This window comes from Metopolophium dirhodum, chromosome 4, assembly GCF_019925205.1.
Source record: "Metopolophium dirhodum isolate CAU chromosome 4, ASM1992520v1, whole genome shotgun sequence".
Classification (NCBI taxonomy): Eukaryota; Metazoa; Arthropoda; class Insecta; order Hemiptera; family Aphididae; genus Metopolophium; species Metopolophium dirhodum.
In genome coordinates, this window is record NC_083563.1 from 18,951,640 (window position 1) to 18,973,116 (window position 21,477).

A 21,477-nucleotide genomic window follows, 5' to 3' on the forward strand; every position below is an offset into this window, starting at 1 on the left:
TACAATTGTAACTGTTATGACAGAAGTTGACAGTTGTGTACTTGTGCAAGTAGCAGTAGGTCTATTTACCGTATGGTTATATAATATAAGTGTATTACTGTTTTGCAATTTGACAAGATCTTAATTCTTAAATAGTTTTTACTTTTTAACATTTTTAATATTCTTGTTTTGTATTATTTTATTAAATATTTGCAATATTGTGTTATGTAAAATATACCTATTACCTACCTATAAACCTATACAATTTATTATATGTATAATGTATAGTAATTATAGGTACTATAATTATGTAGTTATTATAGTTTGATGTACAAAATCTATCCATGCTTCAACGGTTTCTGTAGCCGGTATATATGGTATAAATGTATATATGAGTCACTGTGTCCCACGAAACATGATAGGTACGACTTCGTACGAGAAGTAAATAAGACCTAAGTGTTTTTGTTTTAAAATCGAACACGCATATTTACACCGTAATAATATGTTCACACTTGTTTATTAAGAGTTATGAAATAAAAACCGAATACATTATTGTTGACGTTCTCACCTATATAATGTGCGATGTGCCTACAACACCACACTAAACATGTATTATTATTTATTGGAATTATTTATGGAATTGATTAATATTATTATATGTATTGAAATGTTTGGCGTCGAATCTTTCGATCGATTCCATTATACATTTTCAATGAAAACTACACTATAGTCGATACTTATAAGTCTAAGTTTCTTGTAACTTGTATTTGTTTAAGCCATTGTAAAAACAATTATTTATTGAAATAATTAAAATTTTAAAATAAATGCAAAAAAAAAAATTAAATCATAATTTTTAGTATAACATTACGAAAGATGGTGAACCAGTAATCATCACAGAAACCACATCGTTGGTGGCCCAAATGGGTTCGGGTCCCGTCTGCTTCACGGCTTTTTCTTCGATGGTTTTTTGCTGGCGACGGCGAAAGTCCCGTAAGGGCCGTTGTCGAATCTCCCCTGGAACCCGGGTCCCGCCTTGCTGGTGGCGTCGATCTCGAAACCGATTGGCCTGCATCCGTTGCTGGCCGCGTACTTTATCTTGATGGTGAATTTTACCGGGGCGCCGTTCTTTTTGCCCAGCTGTTCGCGCGTCCACTTCTCGAACTCGTCCCAGCGGTTCAGCAGGCTGCTCTGCGCGTTGATCTTCCTGTTGACGCTCCGGTGCTGCGGCACCAGGTTCCACGTCTCGACGGGTCCACCGAAAACGGACGCCACCACGTGTCCCTGTTCGTCGTCCGACTCCCTGTCCAGCTCGGCCATCCGCCTCTTCCACTTGTCGCCCGAGAAACTCGTCCTGGTCGTCGACAGCGCGTACAGCTCGCCCTTCACACCGGTGGTCACCGACACGGACTTGCCGTTCTTGCACGTCACCATCGACTCTGTCACTTCGATTTGGTTCTTGCCGAGCAGCGTGTACTTGGTGGACGCCCCGACGTTGTCCACGATCATCGCTCCGATCAACAGCAGTACGGCGCAAGCCACCTGCGCATTCGCGTTGTCTCTCAACATGTCAGCCACGGGACGTGTCTCTGATCAATCGCAATATTATATTGATTATTGAAATATCCTTGGTCGCTGGTAGGATAAAATAATATTATAATAGCGTAAATTAATATCGAACCGGACTGGTCGAAAACTTTGTAACTCGGAAACTATTACTGGTTACGTATGTAATATGGAAACGCGTTTATTGACGATAAATTAACTTGAATATCGATAATCGTAAAATTTGATTTCGTATAATATAGTTATTGCCTCCCGAAGTGACACTGTACAGTTCTTAAGTGCCACGGTCTAATTTATATCTCGTTAGTGCAATGGACAGCGCACTATCGAAAAAGTACTATCGAATTATTCGATAGTCCGGCGCATTCGAACTATTCGATACTAATTTCGAATATTTATTGCTTTGAATCATAATTTGATAATTGATGGTAACTACTAAGTACTAACAATCGAATACTATTCGATAGTGCCCATCACGGCATAACTAGCTCACGTACAGTAGATTGGTGGGTACCTAGTAGGTTCTTGGTACGCAAATCACGAGGTAAAAATACCTGCAGGTAATTATTATTTATTATTGCCGTCGACAGGTTTTTTCCTAGTGTATTCGAATAAAACGCGATATTTTAACGATAGGGAATCCCACTGTGTCACTGTGAATATATTATAATAATGCAATTTGTTGGTATAACGAGTAGTATTAAAAATATTATGTACGGTAAGCTCGCATACCAGTATCAGTGGAAACTGGAAAGTGATAATATAATATTTTAAGTATTAAGTATGTTATTATACGCATAGTTTATTTTTATATTATACATTAATTATATATCAGCCGATATATAAGTCACTAAGTAGTAAGTAAGTACCAAAACCAAATCGAAATCGACGTTCAGCTGCCAATAGTTAAAATCATACACAGGTGCATGCATAAAATATATAAATATGATTTTCAAGGGCATAAACGAGTTAAAAATTTAAGTTAAGTTACTTTTAAAATAATTTAGTGATTAAATAATGAAACACGTTATTTAATGAGTTAATCTTTTCAAATGTAACTTTTAATAACTTACCGAGTTAATTTTGTCTATGATATTAAACGACAGTTTGTAGTTACTAATCAGTAATCAGTTAATTAATTGACAACTACTGTATAGGTAATCGCATTAAGTTTTTTTGTTACAATTAATATAATAGTTATTATGATTTGGCATAGGCTAGGTTAGGATTGTAAATATTCAGTTGAAAAGTGCAATAAATTGTTAACTAGCCAAGTTATTATTTACTAAATAAAAGAAAAGTAATTTATAAGTTATAACTATGAACTTAAAGTTTAAAAAAATTTGTTACAATATCGCGTCCTCAAACTTTCGATAGTTTTAATCAACCTTCATAATACGACTCAACAGGCGTGACTTTCATAATTGCAAAGACATTGTCTAATTGTCTCCTTCATCGGCACCCACTCTCGACGAGTTACACCAGCCTCCGAGTTTCAATTAAAGCTAGGAGATCTTATAAAACACTACACAATGTTGACAAATAGACAATAGGAACGGTCGTCATGCGTTCGGGTGAATTACCTTTTTACCCACATAATAAAAGTAATGTGTTTGAGCGAGTATGATACAATACAAAAGATAAAATTGTAAGTGTGTAAAGATTATAAAAATAATATATAAAATCTATTGGGAATTTTATATCTATCTAAATATGGCACACAATTTCAATTTTTAACTACACACACTTATTAAATATATTATTTACATGGTAGGTATTATTTTTATTTTAATAATATTTTAACTTGATTTTCAAAAATTTTAATTTTTAATCACACACAAAAAAAAATCCATTTTTAATCATACACGTGGAATTCATGAACAACCCAAGTTTGTCAAAATGAGAGAGAAAATGGATTGATAAAATATAGCATCCCAGGATATTAAAAAAGATCGCCGAAACACATTACAATGTATTAAAATCATTCGCCCAAACGCAAACCACCCATAGGAACTACGTAATTAACTATATACTAAGTAATAATACAAAAAAGTAAATAAGTCTTGTATTGGCTATAGATCTCGATAGTAAAAATTATCGTGTACACAAAAAGGAGGGTGGTTATAGGGTTAAAACTTTTCCCAAAAATAATAAAATAGGTTTACTGAATATTTTTATTCATTACTTTCATAATTCATAGATGTCTCTTTAGAACAACTAAGTATATGATCGTTTTATGAAAAAATGGTCAAATCAATTAAAAAATAAATTATGAAGTTCAAGAAAAATATGAACTACTTTTAGAAATTTAAAACGATATTTTGAACGATAATAGTTAATGACTTTAATTTGTAAATGGGTTATCAATAATTAATATTTAATACTAGAATGTACTATACTATGTTATATAATATATAAATGTATGTAAATGTATCATATAAATGTAAATCGTTCTCTCAGCTAATGACTGTTTTTTTGAAGTCGTAATAAACAATTGGTATAATATTATCCACCATAAATCGGAGAATCAAGAACAAAAACTCATAGTCCATTCGTTAATTTTAATTCAGAATTATAATATTATATATTTATATATAGTAATAATATGAACTAATAATTAATATCATAGTTAGGTCTTAGGTACTTAAAATGTTAATAACTTTATCAATATTATCAGTATCTACTATCTAATACGAATCAAACGATCATTATCGACACTTATACCTACGACCTACCTATCTGATACTTGTATCTACTATTACTATTAAACTATCACCATGCTTCACGTAAAAACATGTACAAAATGTCCATAATATTGAAAAAATTAAATTATATTGACATTAATATTTATTTGTTTAGGTTAAACAATTTCACTAGTCATTAAAATAAGCAATTAACCACACGGATAATATCATATGTTAACGTGTTAATCACGCGGCTTACACGGAATACTGTGACTGTGCAATACTACTACTATAATGTACTAGGTACTGTAATAATACTACTTACATACCTTTAAACTGAGTTAAACATCACAAGACATACTTGAGAAAAACCTGGCAACCTTGGCTGAACTGTCTTATCAGTTTAAATATTATTCGTGATGTATACATACCTATAGGTAAACATTTATCGAAATGAAATCATTAATCATTAATGAGGTATTGAGATGGGGAAAATATCAGCCAAAAGATTATCATTATAATATTATGTCTAATGTCTAATTAACAGGGTGTTACCACTGGGTATCTTCCCTAATCTAACTACTCATACCATATTTTACCTTTCATATATCAAACCTACTTATTATACAAAAAGCATGTATAGATTGTAGATTTCTTCAAATAAATAAAAAAAAAAAAAAAAATGTCTAATAAACATACAATTATAAATAAATATTATTTTATACACGTACTATACATATTGTATTTCATGTATTTAGTAATTTAGTATTAACTATTATACTAGTCTAAAAATCTGAAATTATTTATGAAAATATTCATATTATATAGCAAAATCGAAAACAGATTTCAAATAAAACATTTTATATACAGCCATATACTGCAGGTAAGTTTGAGACATCCATTTTTAATGGTCAATTTATGTGAAAAATAAATTGGTAAAAGTTTATTTTATATTCAAAAAATATATATACGTATAATTGGATACTTACTTATAAGCACTGCACGCTTAAAAGTTATTTCCAAAAACAGTCATATTCTATGCAATTACTAATAACAGTAAAATGACCGTCAGTTCAAAAAGTAATAGAGGATATAATAAAAGATAATTGCATTAGTTTTTTATAAATCTTAGCAATAGCATTAGTCGAATTTATTATATAAAAATAAATAATAATATAGTGTACCTGCATAAGACTAAAAAATCAAACAGAATGATAAGACTAAAAAAAAAATTGATTTCTATATGATAGAAACTCACGTATAGCACCAGATGTATAGGTACTTTCCATTTGTTAGGTAATCGGCGTAATAAAACAGTATTAAAATAAAACAAAGTTAAGTAGTTGGCAGTTGCACTGCCGCCGCATCGAATAAGTCACTGGTCGGCACATGACCGAGCAATCACGGCTTCTTGTCTTTCATTTGCTTCTGCGTCTGCGCGACCGTACTGAAAGGTCCACCCGGCTTATTGTCGAAAATGCTTCTGTAACCCGTTGAGGGTTTAGCGCTGGACCTGCCATCCACCTTAAAACTGACCGGCCGGCAACCGCTGGCTCTCTCGTAATTCACCTCGATCGTGAAATAAACCGTTTTTTTTCGTCCGATCTCCTCCACCATCCACGTTTCGAACTCGTCCCATCGGCCCATTAAGTTGCTCTCTTTTGAGATCTTCCGGTTCACACTCGTTCGCTGCGGCACCATGTTCCAGGTGTCGTCGGGCGGGCCGCCGATCGTGGACGCCACCAGGTGGCCCCTCTCGTCGGCATCTATCTTGTCTGTAGGGTTTTTTATTCCGTCCATTGCTAAGAACCGCATGTCACTATTGAAACTTCTCCACGGTGCACCTGCAACTGACGCTTCGCCCACCAGCAGGACGGGCACGGACAAAGGCTTATTGTTCAAACACGTCCGTGATTCCATAGTCACGTTCACATAGCCATTTCCCAATAGCTGATGACGAAGCGTCTCACAGCTCACCATCGTCACTGCCGCCGCCCCGAACAGTGCGACGTACGTGAGTAACCGCATTATATTATGACGATTCCTACGGTTACTGGTTAGTACTTATTCGGTTATATTTTATACGGTCGCAGCACACTGCTGGTTACAATATATTACAGTTATTGTGTTGTTGTGTGGATGGATGGTCTCGCACAGTATAATAGTTTCCGGCAGGTGAGTATCGAGTGGTGACAATATTAGATGGTAATAAAACTTATAAGAATAATTCCAAATTAAAGTAACACAAAATGTTTGATATACTAATATGCAAACGAACACCTCACCGTTAGCACGTCGACACAATCGTATTGTAAAATTGTTTCAATTTGCAGTCTTATTTATACGATGCAAATGAAGAATAAATAAATACAAATCAGATTAATATTTTTAACGAATATATAAATGGTTATTGCAGTATACCTATATAGTAACTCCCCGATCCTCTTTTAATGTTGTTTCGCTATCACGTCATAGAGTTAAATATTTATGTTCCGTTTAACCTATTGCAACAGTTTCAGTATAGGTACACCGTCGTTTTTAATATCAGACTGCATGTAATTTAATTTTAGTCGACCTTGCGTACTTGCGTTTATGTACGTACACGACACACTTATAGAATCCAAAGGTTTTTTACTCAGATAATGATGCTGTTATCAAATTTAACTGACATGCCTTTCATACGTACCTACGCGACACTAGGTTAAAGGTACGCCTCCTGGACACGGTGAGACTTGGATCCCGGGGTGGCATGGCCGTCGGACACCGTGTCTATTTCAAATAGCCGCTACGCACCACCCAGACTTTGTAGTTCCTTCAAAACCGTCAACTGGAATCTTCCAGACAGGCAATGTGTTCCTGGGGGGTCGCGATCATATTTGGATATTATATGGACGTAATATTTCGTATTAGTACCTACTTAATTATTGATCTTACAAGGATGATGCGGATTCGGGATTGCCAATGTAGAACCAATTTCCTCTTCTTCATAAGTCATAACTTTACACATATAGGTTTCTATCTTGTAAATTTTCTTATTTGTTATTAAATAATTATTCAAAACTATAAATATATGTATATTAGATATGTAAATTTTATTATTGCAATGTAACCCCAATAATCAATTAGGCTACTAGTCCACGCCTACTATTAATAAAATATAAAATAAAAATAATATGAGTTGTTTAACGAAACTTTTCCTGTTCACTTCACAGTTGTCGTGTATTACTTATTATTATAACGTTATATATTTTACAGTGTTAGTTATTTATTGGCAAGAATACATTCAAATTAACTATAAGTATATACCACTTAACGTTTTTCGCCTAAAGTACGTTTTCTAGGAATCTTTAACCTCGACGTTAAACGAGGACTTACAGTAATAGCCTAATTGTCGTTTTTTTACCATCTTAATTTTTATTTCTTTGTTACTAACCTAAATATAAAAGAGTGAATAGTAGTATTGCAGTATGACATTAGGGTGCTGATGATAATCGTTTTTGCGGAAAACAATGCTAAAAAATAATATATTTATTATATTTATGTATAGAGGTTGTAATTCTATTTTTTTTAAAGTTTACCATGTATACTTTATAGCTATAATACAAATTTATTGAAAATTTGAGTTATAATTACTTTGCAGGCTGATATGATAGACAAGTCCCATACAATAAGGAAATTAAATATTAACAATAACTTTTTACCTTCATGGTACAGTATTCGTGAATTTGTAATACAAATTTATAAATTTCAACAATTTACGTTTCAAGTGTTCACAAATAAGGAGATAGGATTAATTAAATTTGGATTTTACATATTCTATTAGTACTTATATTCAAATTTCAAATACTATTTATTAACGAAAGGTATGAAGTAGCCTGTAGTTAAACATTATACAATATGCTTACATAGACACATAGTAAAACATACACTAAAGTTCAAATAACATTTTACATGACAGTTCGGCAACCAATTTGCCCTTATGGCAACTTTTCGATCGGTCACAAGTGACTTAAAATTATACTTATAATCTGAATAATGTATGAGCAGTCGCTTGGCAAGCGAGAGACCTAGGTTCAATTCCCGGAACAGGGGCCTGATTTTTGAGTTTTTGACGTTATTTTCCGGGTAAAAGTTAACATATCGGATCAGAAGTGGGATTTAGACCGAAGGACACCGAAGACGAAAAAACGCCTGGACTGATTAGACTAATTTTTTTTTAATGTCCTTAATTGTTCAAATAATAAGGTTTAAAAGAAAAATAGGAAAAGTTTCCCGGAACTTTTAGAATATATAATACAAAATGATACAGCTACAGCCAAATTGTCCATTTCGGTTGCGGTATAGGTATAAAAACCAAGAAACGCCAATAGCTAGTGCACTATATTTTATATTTTTTCATTTCATTGGTGAAGTCTGGTTATATAGCTAAAAATAGATATTGGTTAATCTGAAATTAATGGACTCTTATAATTATATTTACTATTTAGTATTCTTCAGTTGTGAATAATTTATAGGTATAGGTACTAAGTCTCATTTAAATCTGTTTACTAAAACTGGATACCAACAAACCGTTATTACACGCTAAAGGTAAAAATACGTCATATTCTATTATTTTTTTTTTATTATTTAAGGTTTTCCTGACAATAATCATCTAAACTTATGTATGTAAAATTTAATTTTTTAACATTTGAAAATTGGATCACAATATATGGTATAAGTACATATTTTATTATATATTGTATTAAACTGTATTAAAATTTAAGATTATATAGTTGAAATAAAAATCTATTTCATAATATAGTAATAAATTATGTAAATACAGTAGTTATAAAAATGGCAGGGTTATAATTACTTTCCAGGCTTAAATAATAGACTAGTCCTACAAAATAAAGAAAATAAATATTAATAATAAATTTTTACCTTCAGGTATGGAACAGGTTTAATGAATTTATAACACTCGAACCAAATTTAAATGTTAAGTGAGTTTTCAACAAACACAAATATTTAAAAAAGCATTTGCCCACCTATATTATTGTACCGAAATGTAAAAAATTAACTGAAAATTAAATTTATAGTTCAATTTGCAGCGTTTCTATATTTTAAATTATACAATTATAAATACACATAAACAATTTACGTTTCAATTAGGTAGGAACTCACATATAAAAACCAATAGGCTTAATTAAATTTGAATTTTAAAGATATTATTTCATATTTGTTATTATACCTATTCAAATATTAATGGCAGTCATGAAGTAGCCTGTAGCTAAATATTACAATATACAATATGATTACATAGTAAAACATATACTAACGTTCAAATACCATTTTACATCCAATTATATAAAAACAAATACCTATACCGTTTACTTCTTACAATAAAAAATCAAATTGAACGATAGAACTAAATAAAATTGATTTCTATACTCGGAACTCTTAAACGTAAAGTTATCGGCGTAAAACAGTACTAAAAAAACAAAATTAAGTAGTTTCACTGCCACCGCATCGAGTAAGCACTAGACGGAATGACCGAAAAGTCACGGCTTCTTACGTTTCAAAGTCACCGACGACTCCGCGGCCGTCTTGAATTGGTCATTCGGCCTGTTGACGAATGTGCCCCTGAAGCCCGTCGTGGATTTAGCGCTGGAATAGGCGTCCACCTCGAAACTGACCGGCCGGCAGCCACTGGCATTATCGTAATTCACCTTGATCGTGAACCGAATCGTATTTTTTCGTGAGATCTCCAGCAGCATCCACTTTTCGAACTCGTCCCATCAGGCCATTAGATTGCTCTCCTTTGTGAGCTTCCGGTTGACACTCGCTTGCTGCGGCACCATGTTCCAGCTGTTGTCGGACGGGCCACCGATCGTGGACGCCACCAGGTGGCCTCTCTCATCGCCCTTTAACCCGTCCTTTACTCCGTCCATTTTGAAGAACTGCGTGTTGCTGGTGAAACTCTTCCGCGGCGCTTTTGACTTGCTCACCACGCCCCCCAGTTTGACGGCCGACGGGCACGGACAACGATTTTTTGTTCAAACACGTCCGTGAGGCCATCGTGACGTCCACGTAGCCATTTTCCAATAGTTGATACCTCTCGCAGCTCACCAACGACACTGCCACCACCCCGAACAGCGTGACGAACGTGAGTAACCGCATGATTATGGCGATAGTTATTGTCAGTATTCGGTTATTTGTAGGGCCGCAACACACTGCTACGGGTTACAATATATTACAGTTAATAGTTATTGTTTTTTGTCACTGTTGTCACTGTTGTTGTTGTTGTTCTATGGACGAACGGTCTCACACAGTAGGTTTCCGGCGAGGTGATGACGATTTTAGATGGTACACTTATGAATTATGCACGACTCCAAGTTATAGTAACACAGTATGTATAATATACGGGATTCGTTTTCACGTCAACACAATAACTGTACAATAAAATAGTTTTTGATTCGCGGTCGTATTTATACGATGCAAATGAAAAACAAATAAACACAAATCAGTATACAATTTGTGACGAAGATAACTGGTTATTCGCTGTTATTGTATTATAATTGCTTAAGTAATTGACGTTTTTGTTCTTGTCGTAATTTGTATTTCCCTGTTAAACATATAAGATTTATAATGCGCAGCATGACATTAAGATGTAGTCATGTAGATGATAATCGTTTGTGAAAACAATGCATATCATTAATTCCAGTATATTTATGTAGCACAATTGGAATAATTCCCCAATGAGGCGCATAATAGCTAAATACGTCACTAGATATTATAAAGTAGTGAATAACATTATACAGAGTAAATATGTACAATGTACATTGTAACATTTGTAACTACTATAAGTTCAAATACCATTTGACAGCCAGAAATATTGAATTTGAAAACAATTTTGGTTGTGCCATAAATTCACATTAATTAAATAATATGTCACAGTGATATAATATTCTACTACAGTTGTTGTAGTCTCAAAACGATGAAACGGGATGGATGTACAACATGTACTTACAATAAATACAAAATACCCAGGTTTAACAATAGGACTATAATAAAAAAAGGCTTTAGGGGGTTTCACATCTAGAAACTGATTTTTTTACTCAAAACTCATGCATGGTACCGGAAGTACTTCCCGTATATACATTTATTGACGTAAAGCAACATTAAAATAAAATACAATTTACTACTAATTATACTTATTTCTACAACACTGGATTTGTAAGAAAGCAATGAGTGCGTGTCTATGAGTTGCCACCCTAACAGCCGGTCTCACCCACTGCACATTGGTGGAAATCGGGGGGGGGGGGGATTAGATGTTTCACATATAGAATCTGATTTTTATACTCGAAACTCACACATAGTACCGGAAGTATCTCCCGTATATACATTTATATTGGCGTAAAACAATATTAAAATAAAATGCAAGTAAAACAAAATTAAGTTGTTGCATTGCCACTGCATCAAGTAGTCACTAGTCTGTGTGGCCGAGTAGACGATTCTTGCGTTTCATCGGGGCCTACGTTTTTGCTGTCACATTGAAATCGTTGTCCGGGCCGTTGACGATCAAATTGAAACTGACCGGCCTGTAGCCGTTGGCCTCCGCATAGCTGACCTCGCTGATCCTCGCTTCTGGATCTGCGTGTCCTCCAACTGTTATTGGGTGGGTCACTGAACGTGGACGTCACTATGTGGCCCCTCTCGTCGCTCATTGTCCCGTTAATTTCGTTGGACTGCGTTTTGCTGGTGAAACTCCTGCATGGCGTGCCCACTCCCACCAGCTTGACATGCACGGACGACGAATATTTTTTTCAAGCACGTCCGCGTTGGTCGTTAGCGTGTGCCTGGTGGAGAAGTTCACCAACATCACCCCCGCAGCCGCATGATATTATGGCGATTGCTGCGGTTATATTTTGTACGGCCGCAGCACGCTGTAGTTGACCGTTAAAATATTATAATATAGCAGTTATTACTTATTAGTTATTAGTCACTGCTGTTGTTGTTGTGTGCCGTGTGGACGGAGTGACGGATGGTCCCGCAGTAGGATTATATAGATGGTAATATAAGCGCACGACTTTAACTTTGAATACTATAATAGTATAATAATTATATATAATAATTATAGTACATAACACTTTAAGTGTATGTAATATGTAAATATATGATATGAAAGCGAACACCGTATTTTGATTAAAATGCTCTGTACAATATGGTTTTAAATTTGCAGTCATACTTATGCGGTGCAAATGATAAATAAATACGAATCACTATAATATTTCTAACGCAGATATAATATAACTGGTAACTGGTTATTGCACTCTTGCCAATTTCAGTTGTCGTCGTCGTCGTCGTCGTTTTCTTTTTTATTTCCCTGTTATAAACCTATACATGGACGTATGAATTGTCGATCTAAAATGTAATATGTATATAGATGATAATTGTTTGCGGAACACAATGCATATTTTTATTTTTAAGTTATTAGAATTGTTAAACGTTTTATACAAAATATACCAGTATACTTATGGAAGAAGTTTTTTTTCAAATACAAAATTATTGAAAATTCGATAAAGGTTTTCAATTATAATACTGTGATTCAGAAATGTTTTTGTATGGCCATATTAATCCATCCATATTCGGGTATTCTTTAGAGTTTAGAGTTTAGAGTTTAGATATTAGATAGATTTGTCTAATTTAAATCTGATTACTATAAATGGTACTTATCAGTTATAATTTTTATTTTCCGCAAAATAATTATGATTTCAGCATATTATTTTATTTTTACCGTTTACACTAAACATTAAAACCGGTTTATACATTATATTATTGTATTTTATATTTTTATTACATTACACCTAATTGTTTTCAAAATTGAAAAAAAAAACAGTTTGTAAAATAAAATAAAATTATGTAAGTACAATAATAACTAAAATAGCAGAGTTCTAATAATTTTTCAGGCTTATGATAGACAAGTCGTATTAAATAAAGAAATATTATAAAATAATAACTTTAGTTATACCTTCATCTCAGACTAGTATAATGCATTAATCACATACATTTTGTAAAAATAGTTACCTATTTTACTGTGGCCAATCCGTGGCTCATAATAAATATTTTCCAAGTGATACATTCATTTATAGAATAATCACAAAAAAATAGGTAATGAGTAAACTAGGTATTCAAATGAAGCCATACATTCTTTTATTCTTCAATATTATGTTAGTTGTTAGTATTTATATTTTCTTTGATTAACTGGTTTCTTTCCTAATAATATAATGTAATATTCTTTCACTTTACTTTAATATATGTGTGGGGTTTTTGTAAGAAAACTTTACAAAAATACATTTGGACGAATAATTAATTTGGATGAATACGTCACGGACTGGACTGGACCGGGATTATAAAAAATATCCTTGGACCGGAACGGGCTTTTTAAGAGCTTAGGATGATTTTTCGGCCGGGTTTAGGCTTTTTTTCACAACATTTTTTGGACCGAGCTTGGCTTCAGAAAAAAATCGTTGGACCGGGCTGGGCCGTAAATTGGTGGCACTTGTAAGTCTATAATAGGTACACAACGTATACATGACGTATAACATATATAATGCAAATACATGTATTACATAAATCATCGCATATATTCTTATACTAATAATAATAATTATAATATTATATATTTGTATCATACCAATAATATTGTTATTAACTTATAAGTTAATACCGCGTATACGTGACAGGTATATCAATGTATCATACTACCATACAATAATGTGAATTAATTTGTGGAGAAAATAGCTAAACACTAATCTGATAATGTTTTAAAAATGTCATTGTGTAAATCCAGAAAGTAATATTACGTAATGATGGAAAGTTTCAAGTCTCAAATTAATATTTTTTGAATTACAGCATAATAATAAAATTTTCATTTGAATATACAGTTTTGTCAAAATTATAACTTCATAAAAGGCCATAGCCAGCAAAAATGGGGGAGAGGAGTGGTTTAGAGTATAAATATCTTTTTCGACTCGATGTAACCTAACCTGTCTCCAAATGTCGATGAAAATAATTTTGCATAATAATTTAGTATTATAATATATTTTAAGATTGTTGTTAGACCAAAAAGAAAAACTTTGTATTCAATTTACAAGCATTTTGTATTATAATAAAAATTATATGCATTTTCAACAACAGAATAATTTGAAAATTCGTGAAACAAAATTTGAACTTAAAAAAAAAGTGGGCAAGTGGGTATCGCTTTGCTGTACAGTAGGTTATAAGTAGGTCACTGTAATGGATGGTGTTAAATGTGTAATATAAATATAAATGGTGTAAATTCAATGATATAAAAATTGGAAACTGAAAATGTCCGTAAACCACTCAAAACAAGTCAAAATATCGTGTGTAGAATTTTATTGGGTGTATGGAAAATTCTAATATAAACATTCAGGAGAAAATGTCATGTACTTACGGTTATTTGTTTTAGAGTTAAACCAAAAACCAAAATCGATTTTGCCGAAAACCGATTTTACGTAAAAATTACAGTTTTTCCTTAATTTTTGTTTTGTTTATCCCTGCGCTTTTGGAAACTAATTTAAAATTTTGACCTCCTAAATGCATCAAATAGATTCCCCTCCCATCGAACAAGATACTGTTGAAGAAAATCGAACCAGTGTTACTGACCCAAACGGCAATGACGGACACAAAAAAATACACATCGTTGTAAAATACTAAAATCAATACATTCATCGCTCTGCTCATTCTCTAAAACCAATCAATATTTTACGTAAATATTTCTCTTTTTCCGTAATTTATTATTATCTGTTTTCTCTGATTTTTTGAAAAGCATAGGGAATGTTTTGCTTTTGACTCCTAAGAGAACAAACCAGATCCAATTTGTTACCCACAATGCTACATCACCTGGCTCCTTATGTATTGAAGGTTGATGCATTTTTTTTAGCTTTTACTATAATAGGTTATTAGATACATACTTTTTAATTTTTAAATAACACACATAATTGTAAAATCAATACATTTATCACCTCGCTCAGAATCTAAATTGGTTACTTAACTTGCAGATGATTTAATGAAGGAAATAAGATTGGCGATGACCGTGAGAACAAAAAGAGCTCCACTCGTCATTGCCAATATATAAGAGAAGTTGAATATTAGGAGAGGGATAACATAAAGAAGACTGACAAGAACTCCACGAGATGAAAAATAATAATTAACTTCACAGCATTAAATCAAGTTTATGTGTGAACAACACTTTTATACATGGGTATAAGTGTATAACCGTACAATATAATAAAATCTGATATTTTGTTAATATTGTTGTACCTACCTGAATGGGTAGGTTAGGTACCTGTTAATACTGTACCTATTGGATACTATAAACTTGTTTTATGTTTAAATGTGAATAGGTACTAACAAATTACAGCAGTTTTTTCAAGTATATAATTAAACGTTTTATTAATTGCAACATTGTAGACTAAATAAGAAAAAATTATCACGTTTCTCATTTGAGTAAAAAATATATTTTACCTATTCATTTTATAATTAAATAAATATGATAAATTATTTATTATTGATCGGTTCATATTTTTTAAATATAATAAATGTTAATAACATTTATACGAAAAGTTAATGAAATCAATAAGCCGTCTGTGACACTATTGAAAGCAAAAATCTAAATATCTAAAAATAACATATATATTATTATTGTATCTCGACTATTAACAATATAAAACTAAAAGAAAAATCATTTAAATCAGTTAATTTTTTTTAATTTTTGATGTATTTTGACTTTAAAGAATTGATGAATTTTTACAAAATAAAAGATAAATTTGATAGTATAGTTTGTTTTTAGATAAAATTTGTCTGCGTGTCTTTATCAAACATAATAAGAATATTATAGCATTAAAGCCTAAGGCCATATCATAAGACGTGAGTGTATTCCTCAACAATTACGACGTCATATAGCTTTGGAGGATCCGGTCAAGATACAGCATAGGCAAATTAACATTATACCATGCATGATGTGCAGTGTCTCAGTATGTAACTGAGTTAAATATTTGTATTTTAATACTGAAGTTAAAATAACAGAATACAAGGTTTGATATAAATTGATCTTACGACATTCTCAAAAAATAAAAATATATAGGTACATAACATTATTTTTTTTATAGATGTATGAAGTTCTAATTTTGACAAATTTGCATATTTAAAGGAAAATTATGGATTTTTCGTCTACCGGTTTTACTTATTCTATACCTATTTTGAAATTAACAAAATTGTAGTCGTAGAGAATAGAAAAGTTTCACCACTGCGTGTATTATAATTTATAATTATCTATTCACAATTCAATTTTAGAAACATTTTCAGACTAATTTAAAGCTATTCATACCGCGAGCCAATTCACATAATTTTATAGTAACTACCCACGTGGCCACGTGGTATTATTTTATAAGTTACCAACAATTTTAATATAGGTATGAATGTATGACACAAATATATATAATATTATTATTATAAATAATATAATAACTTATGCAATGTTTTTGGCAAAAATTAATTCAACATAATAATTCCTATACCTAATGGAAAAATAAACTATTAATTCCTAACCATATATAAATAAATTTTAAAATATCCTTAGAAATTGAGGCTGACACATTCTGCTCAGAATGGTTTTTCGTATGTATAATGATTTATCACTTAATTAAAATTTAACACATCCATTACAGTGACCTACTCAATTACGAGGTATAGGAGGTAACCTTCTATTATACAGCAAACTTCCCCGGTATTGATAATTATTTATAAAATTTAGAATCAAGTTTTTGCTGTTAAATGTTGTATCAATGTATCATCACTCATAATATTGTAATAAATATAACTAATTAAGTCAATTAAAAAAAAAAATATTAGGTACCTAGTTATGTTTCATTTTATTCAGTGACGGATTGACGGGGGATCCCTCATGGGCACTGGACCCCCCCACAACCAGACACCAACATAAATATTTATTTTATATAATATAGGTACCTGGTATTTATATTATATAGTTATTTATATACCTATTTCAAATATACCTACTGAAATAATATGTTGAATAATTATTTTTAATTTTTCAACAATTATAAATTTATAAAACAAAAATAACAGGTACCTTTAAAATGGACATTATTTTTCCAGACCCCCCCCCCCCCCCCCCCCCCAATACACACATACACACACAAACATACTAGGAAAATATTGAAAATCCACTACTGACTATATTCGTTTATACAATTAAAAATTGTTGGTTTTAAATACTATCTATACTACTTCCACGATTTAAATTCATTAGAAAACGTATAGCAAAACATGTGATGTGCAGTCGATAAATACAAGTATATTTATTCATTTTGGAGACTAAACCAACTAACAGTCATTGTTATAGCGCAAATGGCATCATTTAGCATAACAAATTAATGGTTATATTTATGTATAATATATTGATATATAGGATTAGGCAAATAAAATATTTAATAGTGTATGAGCGTAGCACATGATAGAAACACACATTCGTTACGTAAGTCGTTACTCGGTACATACAAATAATCTGTTTATTTGTAATCATTATCATTAAATTTAGTCATCTGTTATTATAAATTATTCTTTTGTTTTTTAACACAATTTGTCTTATATATACATGTGTATAATATAATATAGTTGTTATTCGTGATAAATCGATTTTGATAAAGTGCCTATCTATAGTATATTATTATAGCTATAGGTACCACAAGCAAATACGGATGGTAGAATAAATTTCTCATTAAAAAATAATATGTTATAACTTATAATAAAAATTTGTAAAATCGAAATAGTTTTTTATTACTTCCTCAATAAAACATATTCTACAGCATATTTTTATAGTTAATAATATAATAATAAACTTAATTTGAAATATTATATTTAATAATTTGATTTTTTTTTTTTTGGTAAGTAATTTTTTAAGCTAATTCTTCTAAAAATTACATAAGTTATATTATAAACTTGTATTTGTATTTAAATAGTTATTTTTTGTCGTAATAACAAATATATATATATATTATATAATATATATACGATGTATATGATATCCATGTTTTTTTAACGCTTAAAAGTAATAAATATAATATTCGAATTATGAAAAAATATGAAGAATAATTCAGTAATATATTATGATCTTTAAAATGTTTAAAAAATAATTGAATCGCTTAGTGATTTGATTGATTGCTTGGTCTACAGAAAAAAATATTATTTGTATATTTTTAAACAATACTACCTATCATAAAACGATATGCAAATATTTACCGACGTTGCCTTCCAATCTGGTTTTTCTTCCTCGTGCAACGTAATCAAATATGACATTTTGAAACACATCCAACTCTTTTTATGAAATATTATAGCAATTAATTATTAAACAAGGTTTCAAAAAATATAAAATATACACATGCAATTACACAATACATTAAATTTACTATTTTGGCCTTAATATTATCAAATTACCTAATAATATTAAGTTTATCATATTTATAATTTATTGATAACTTCAACTGTCTTCAAGACTCCATCTATAACATTGTTTAAAAAGTACCTAAAATGTAAATAATATACTTATACTTGGTTAAAAATGAAATATTATTCAAATTTAGTAAAAAAAAAAGGGTGACATTTTTATTTGACACATCGACAATATATTTAATATTATTATTATTACTTATTTTATTATTTAGCTAAGACGTATTCCAATAAATACGCTATCTGCAGTGTTCCTTGCATCATCTCTATAATTTTACAATTTGTTGAATTTACAACTATTAATGTTTTTCAACTAACTGGCTATGTTTAACACAACCTAATTAATATGCTAAAATGATGTTTTTAATATTTAATTTTAATAGGGAGGTACTTACACTGTAACCATATAATTATTGAATATATGAAAGAACATAACTTTAATGTATAATTTAAAAATAATGATTGTAATAATGTTATGTATTAATTAAGGACTAAACAATTTTAAATTATGAAAGCATATTTTTTTTCTTTTGTAATATTTATGAATATTTAGGTACTTGTTATTTACGTATAATATTTCCTAATGTAGCAATAAATTACCTTTTTTATTAAGAAAATATGAAGCGCATCATTAAAAGCATGTTATTTACAATTTTTATAAAATTCCAATAGTATTGTGAGATGTGAGAGAAGATTTTTGGTATTTATATGAAAAGTTTCCTATACATAAGTATTAGTGTATTGTATTTAAATTTTAGTACCTGCATGATAAGCGGAAATATTAAAATCCAAAATTATTTCCCTAGTTTTTCTTCTCCTGAATCAATTACGAATTGGCAGAATTGTAATGTCAATATATTTGTATTGATAAATATTACAGACGAAGTTTGAAGGTTGAAAAACACAGCTTTTAGGCCTTGGGAAGCAATAATGTGAGTTAATTAATTAACAGTCTAACCATTAATTAAAATAAATGCAATGGTGATATTATTATGTTTTTGTACGAGTCCGATGCTCTTGTTTTTGTAGCTACAATACTCTATTGATATTATGGATCCGATAGGGTTAAATTTGCATAACATTTTAACAATGCTTAGAGCCATAAAATATACACTATGCCATTATATGATATAGGTTTTTTTATATTTTTAAAATATAGTACCGAATTTATAATTAAATGATTATCTAATGATATTATGTAGGTAGGTACCTAGGTAGAAATAAAATTAATGCAGTAGGTTCTCTACAATACTACATTAATATCTACATAATATATCGGCCTTAAATTGAGCCTTTTATAAAACCACAGTCTGATTTCCAACTAACTGTACTGTGAGTTTTAATGATTATAAATTATAATTTAATTTAATCACAATTATTTACTATCAATAGCATAATATTTTCCTAATCGCTATATACTTTTAAGAACTATCTTCCTATCACAGAGGTGACTAATCAAGCGATTAAATCTAATTAATCCAATACGAAAAACTTGTTATAGGTATATAGGTACATTATATTTACAAGACTACCTATATATTATACAATAAATACTTTATTTTTATTATGTATAATATATTAATATTTAATACGCAAGCATTTTTTTTTTGTCGTACCGATAACTCTGTCTGTATACATAGTAGGAAAAAATAGGTATACCTATCATTGAAAAGGTATTGGCGAATAGAGTTAAACGAAAAAAAAATACACACATATGTTACTGTATAGTAAAAATATTAAAATTAAAAAAAAACACAACATATAAAAATCAGTAACCTAACTAATTCAAAAAAGTAAAATGAAATAATAGTTAATTATTATTTGTTTTTTAAATATATACATTAAAAGACAATGTCTGTATGTTTATTCTTTATATAGACTTTATAAAACTAAAATACGAAATACCTGTTTTTGCCATGTATAAAGTCTTATAGTTTTATAGTTTAATATTATACGAACAAAAACTAGAATAAAAAGAAGAAAGCACAAACGCCAATACCGAACTTTGTCTGTGCTAAGAATGCAATATTTTAGGGCGTGTTGATTTTTGGTAGAATTTCGACCAATTGACGATATTACCTATAAGAACTTAGTTATATTATTATTATTATATATAAGCTATAAGTTATAACATATTTTAAATTAAACATTTTATTTTATTGTAATAATAACAGTAATGTACATTAGCCACCAATAATTATGATTTATGATCTTATAAGAGGTAACTGGATATATCAATATATTAATTTATTATAATATTATTTTACATTAATATATATGCAATTTTACTCACAATATTAATTGCATATATTATATATGTTTATGTCGTTTATTTTATAGATTAGTTTCTCAAACTGGTATATACTGGTAATATGAATAATCTTTGACTCGAATAATTATACGCTCTTTTGTTTCATAAAATAAGTATAGATACCTAAGTCGTGTTGATGAATAGACATAAGTAATACAGAATATTATGTAATGAATTTAATTCCATAAAATAATTATTATAGTTTACATTAAAAATGATATATTAAACAAAAAAAAAAAAATAATAATTTTTCTGGATGACCATGATTCATATTATTATATTAGGTACACATACATAATTTTAATAATATTGGTTAACATTGATATACCTATATCCTCTATTTCAAAATTTAAAATAATATACCTAAGTATAAAATGTCAAAGTAATCTAATGAGTAGAAAAAATTTTTTT

At 30.3% G+C, this 21,477-nt stretch overlaps 2 protein-coding genes and 1 pseudogene across 3 annotated transcripts; all 3 read right to left on the minus strand.

Moving 5' to 3' along the window:
• Positions 1-716: 716 nt before the first annotated feature.
• LOC132942477 (uncharacterized) lies at positions 717-1,806 on the minus strand. Its single transcript, XM_061010892.1, has one exon. The coding sequence runs from the start codon at positions 1,543-1,545 to the stop codon at positions 922-924; it is 624 nt and encodes a 207-aa protein (XP_060866875.1). The 5' UTR covers positions 1,546-1,806; the 3' UTR covers positions 717-921.
• A 327-nt stretch (positions 1,807-2,133) lies between these two features.
• LOC132942476 (uncharacterized) lies at positions 2,134-6,595 on the minus strand. Of its 2 annotated transcripts, XR_009664287.1 has the most exons (2): positions 5,485-6,595; positions 2,134-4,657 (listed from the first exon to the last, which is right to left on the minus strand). XR_009664287.1 is itself a non-coding variant. In XM_061010891.1 (1 exon), exon 1 carries the CDS (start codon positions 6,252-6,254, stop codon positions 5,628-5,630), a length of 627 nt encoding a protein of 208 aa, XP_060866874.1. In that variant the 5' UTR covers positions 6,255-6,595; the 3' UTR covers positions 5,299-5,627. The 2 variants fall into 2 exon arrangements, 1 of the variants encoding a protein (XP_060866874.1); XM_061010891.1 differs by lacking the exon at positions 2,134-4,657 and having other exon boundaries at positions 5,299-6,595.
• A 1,963-nt stretch (positions 6,596-8,558) lies between these two features.
• Positions 8,559-11,233, minus strand: LOC132943362 (uncharacterized; annotated as a pseudogene).
• Positions 11,234-21,477: the final 10,244 nt, after the last annotated feature.

Coding starts and splice junctions, on each gene's coding strand:
- LOC132942477 (XM_061010892.1), bottom strand. CDS start 1,545: ATGTTGAGAGACAACGCGAATGCGCAGGTGGCTTGCGCCGTACTGCTG.
- LOC132942476 (XM_061010891.1), bottom strand. CDS start 6,254: ATGCGGTTACTCACGTACGTCGCACTGTTCGGGGCGGCGGCAGTGACG.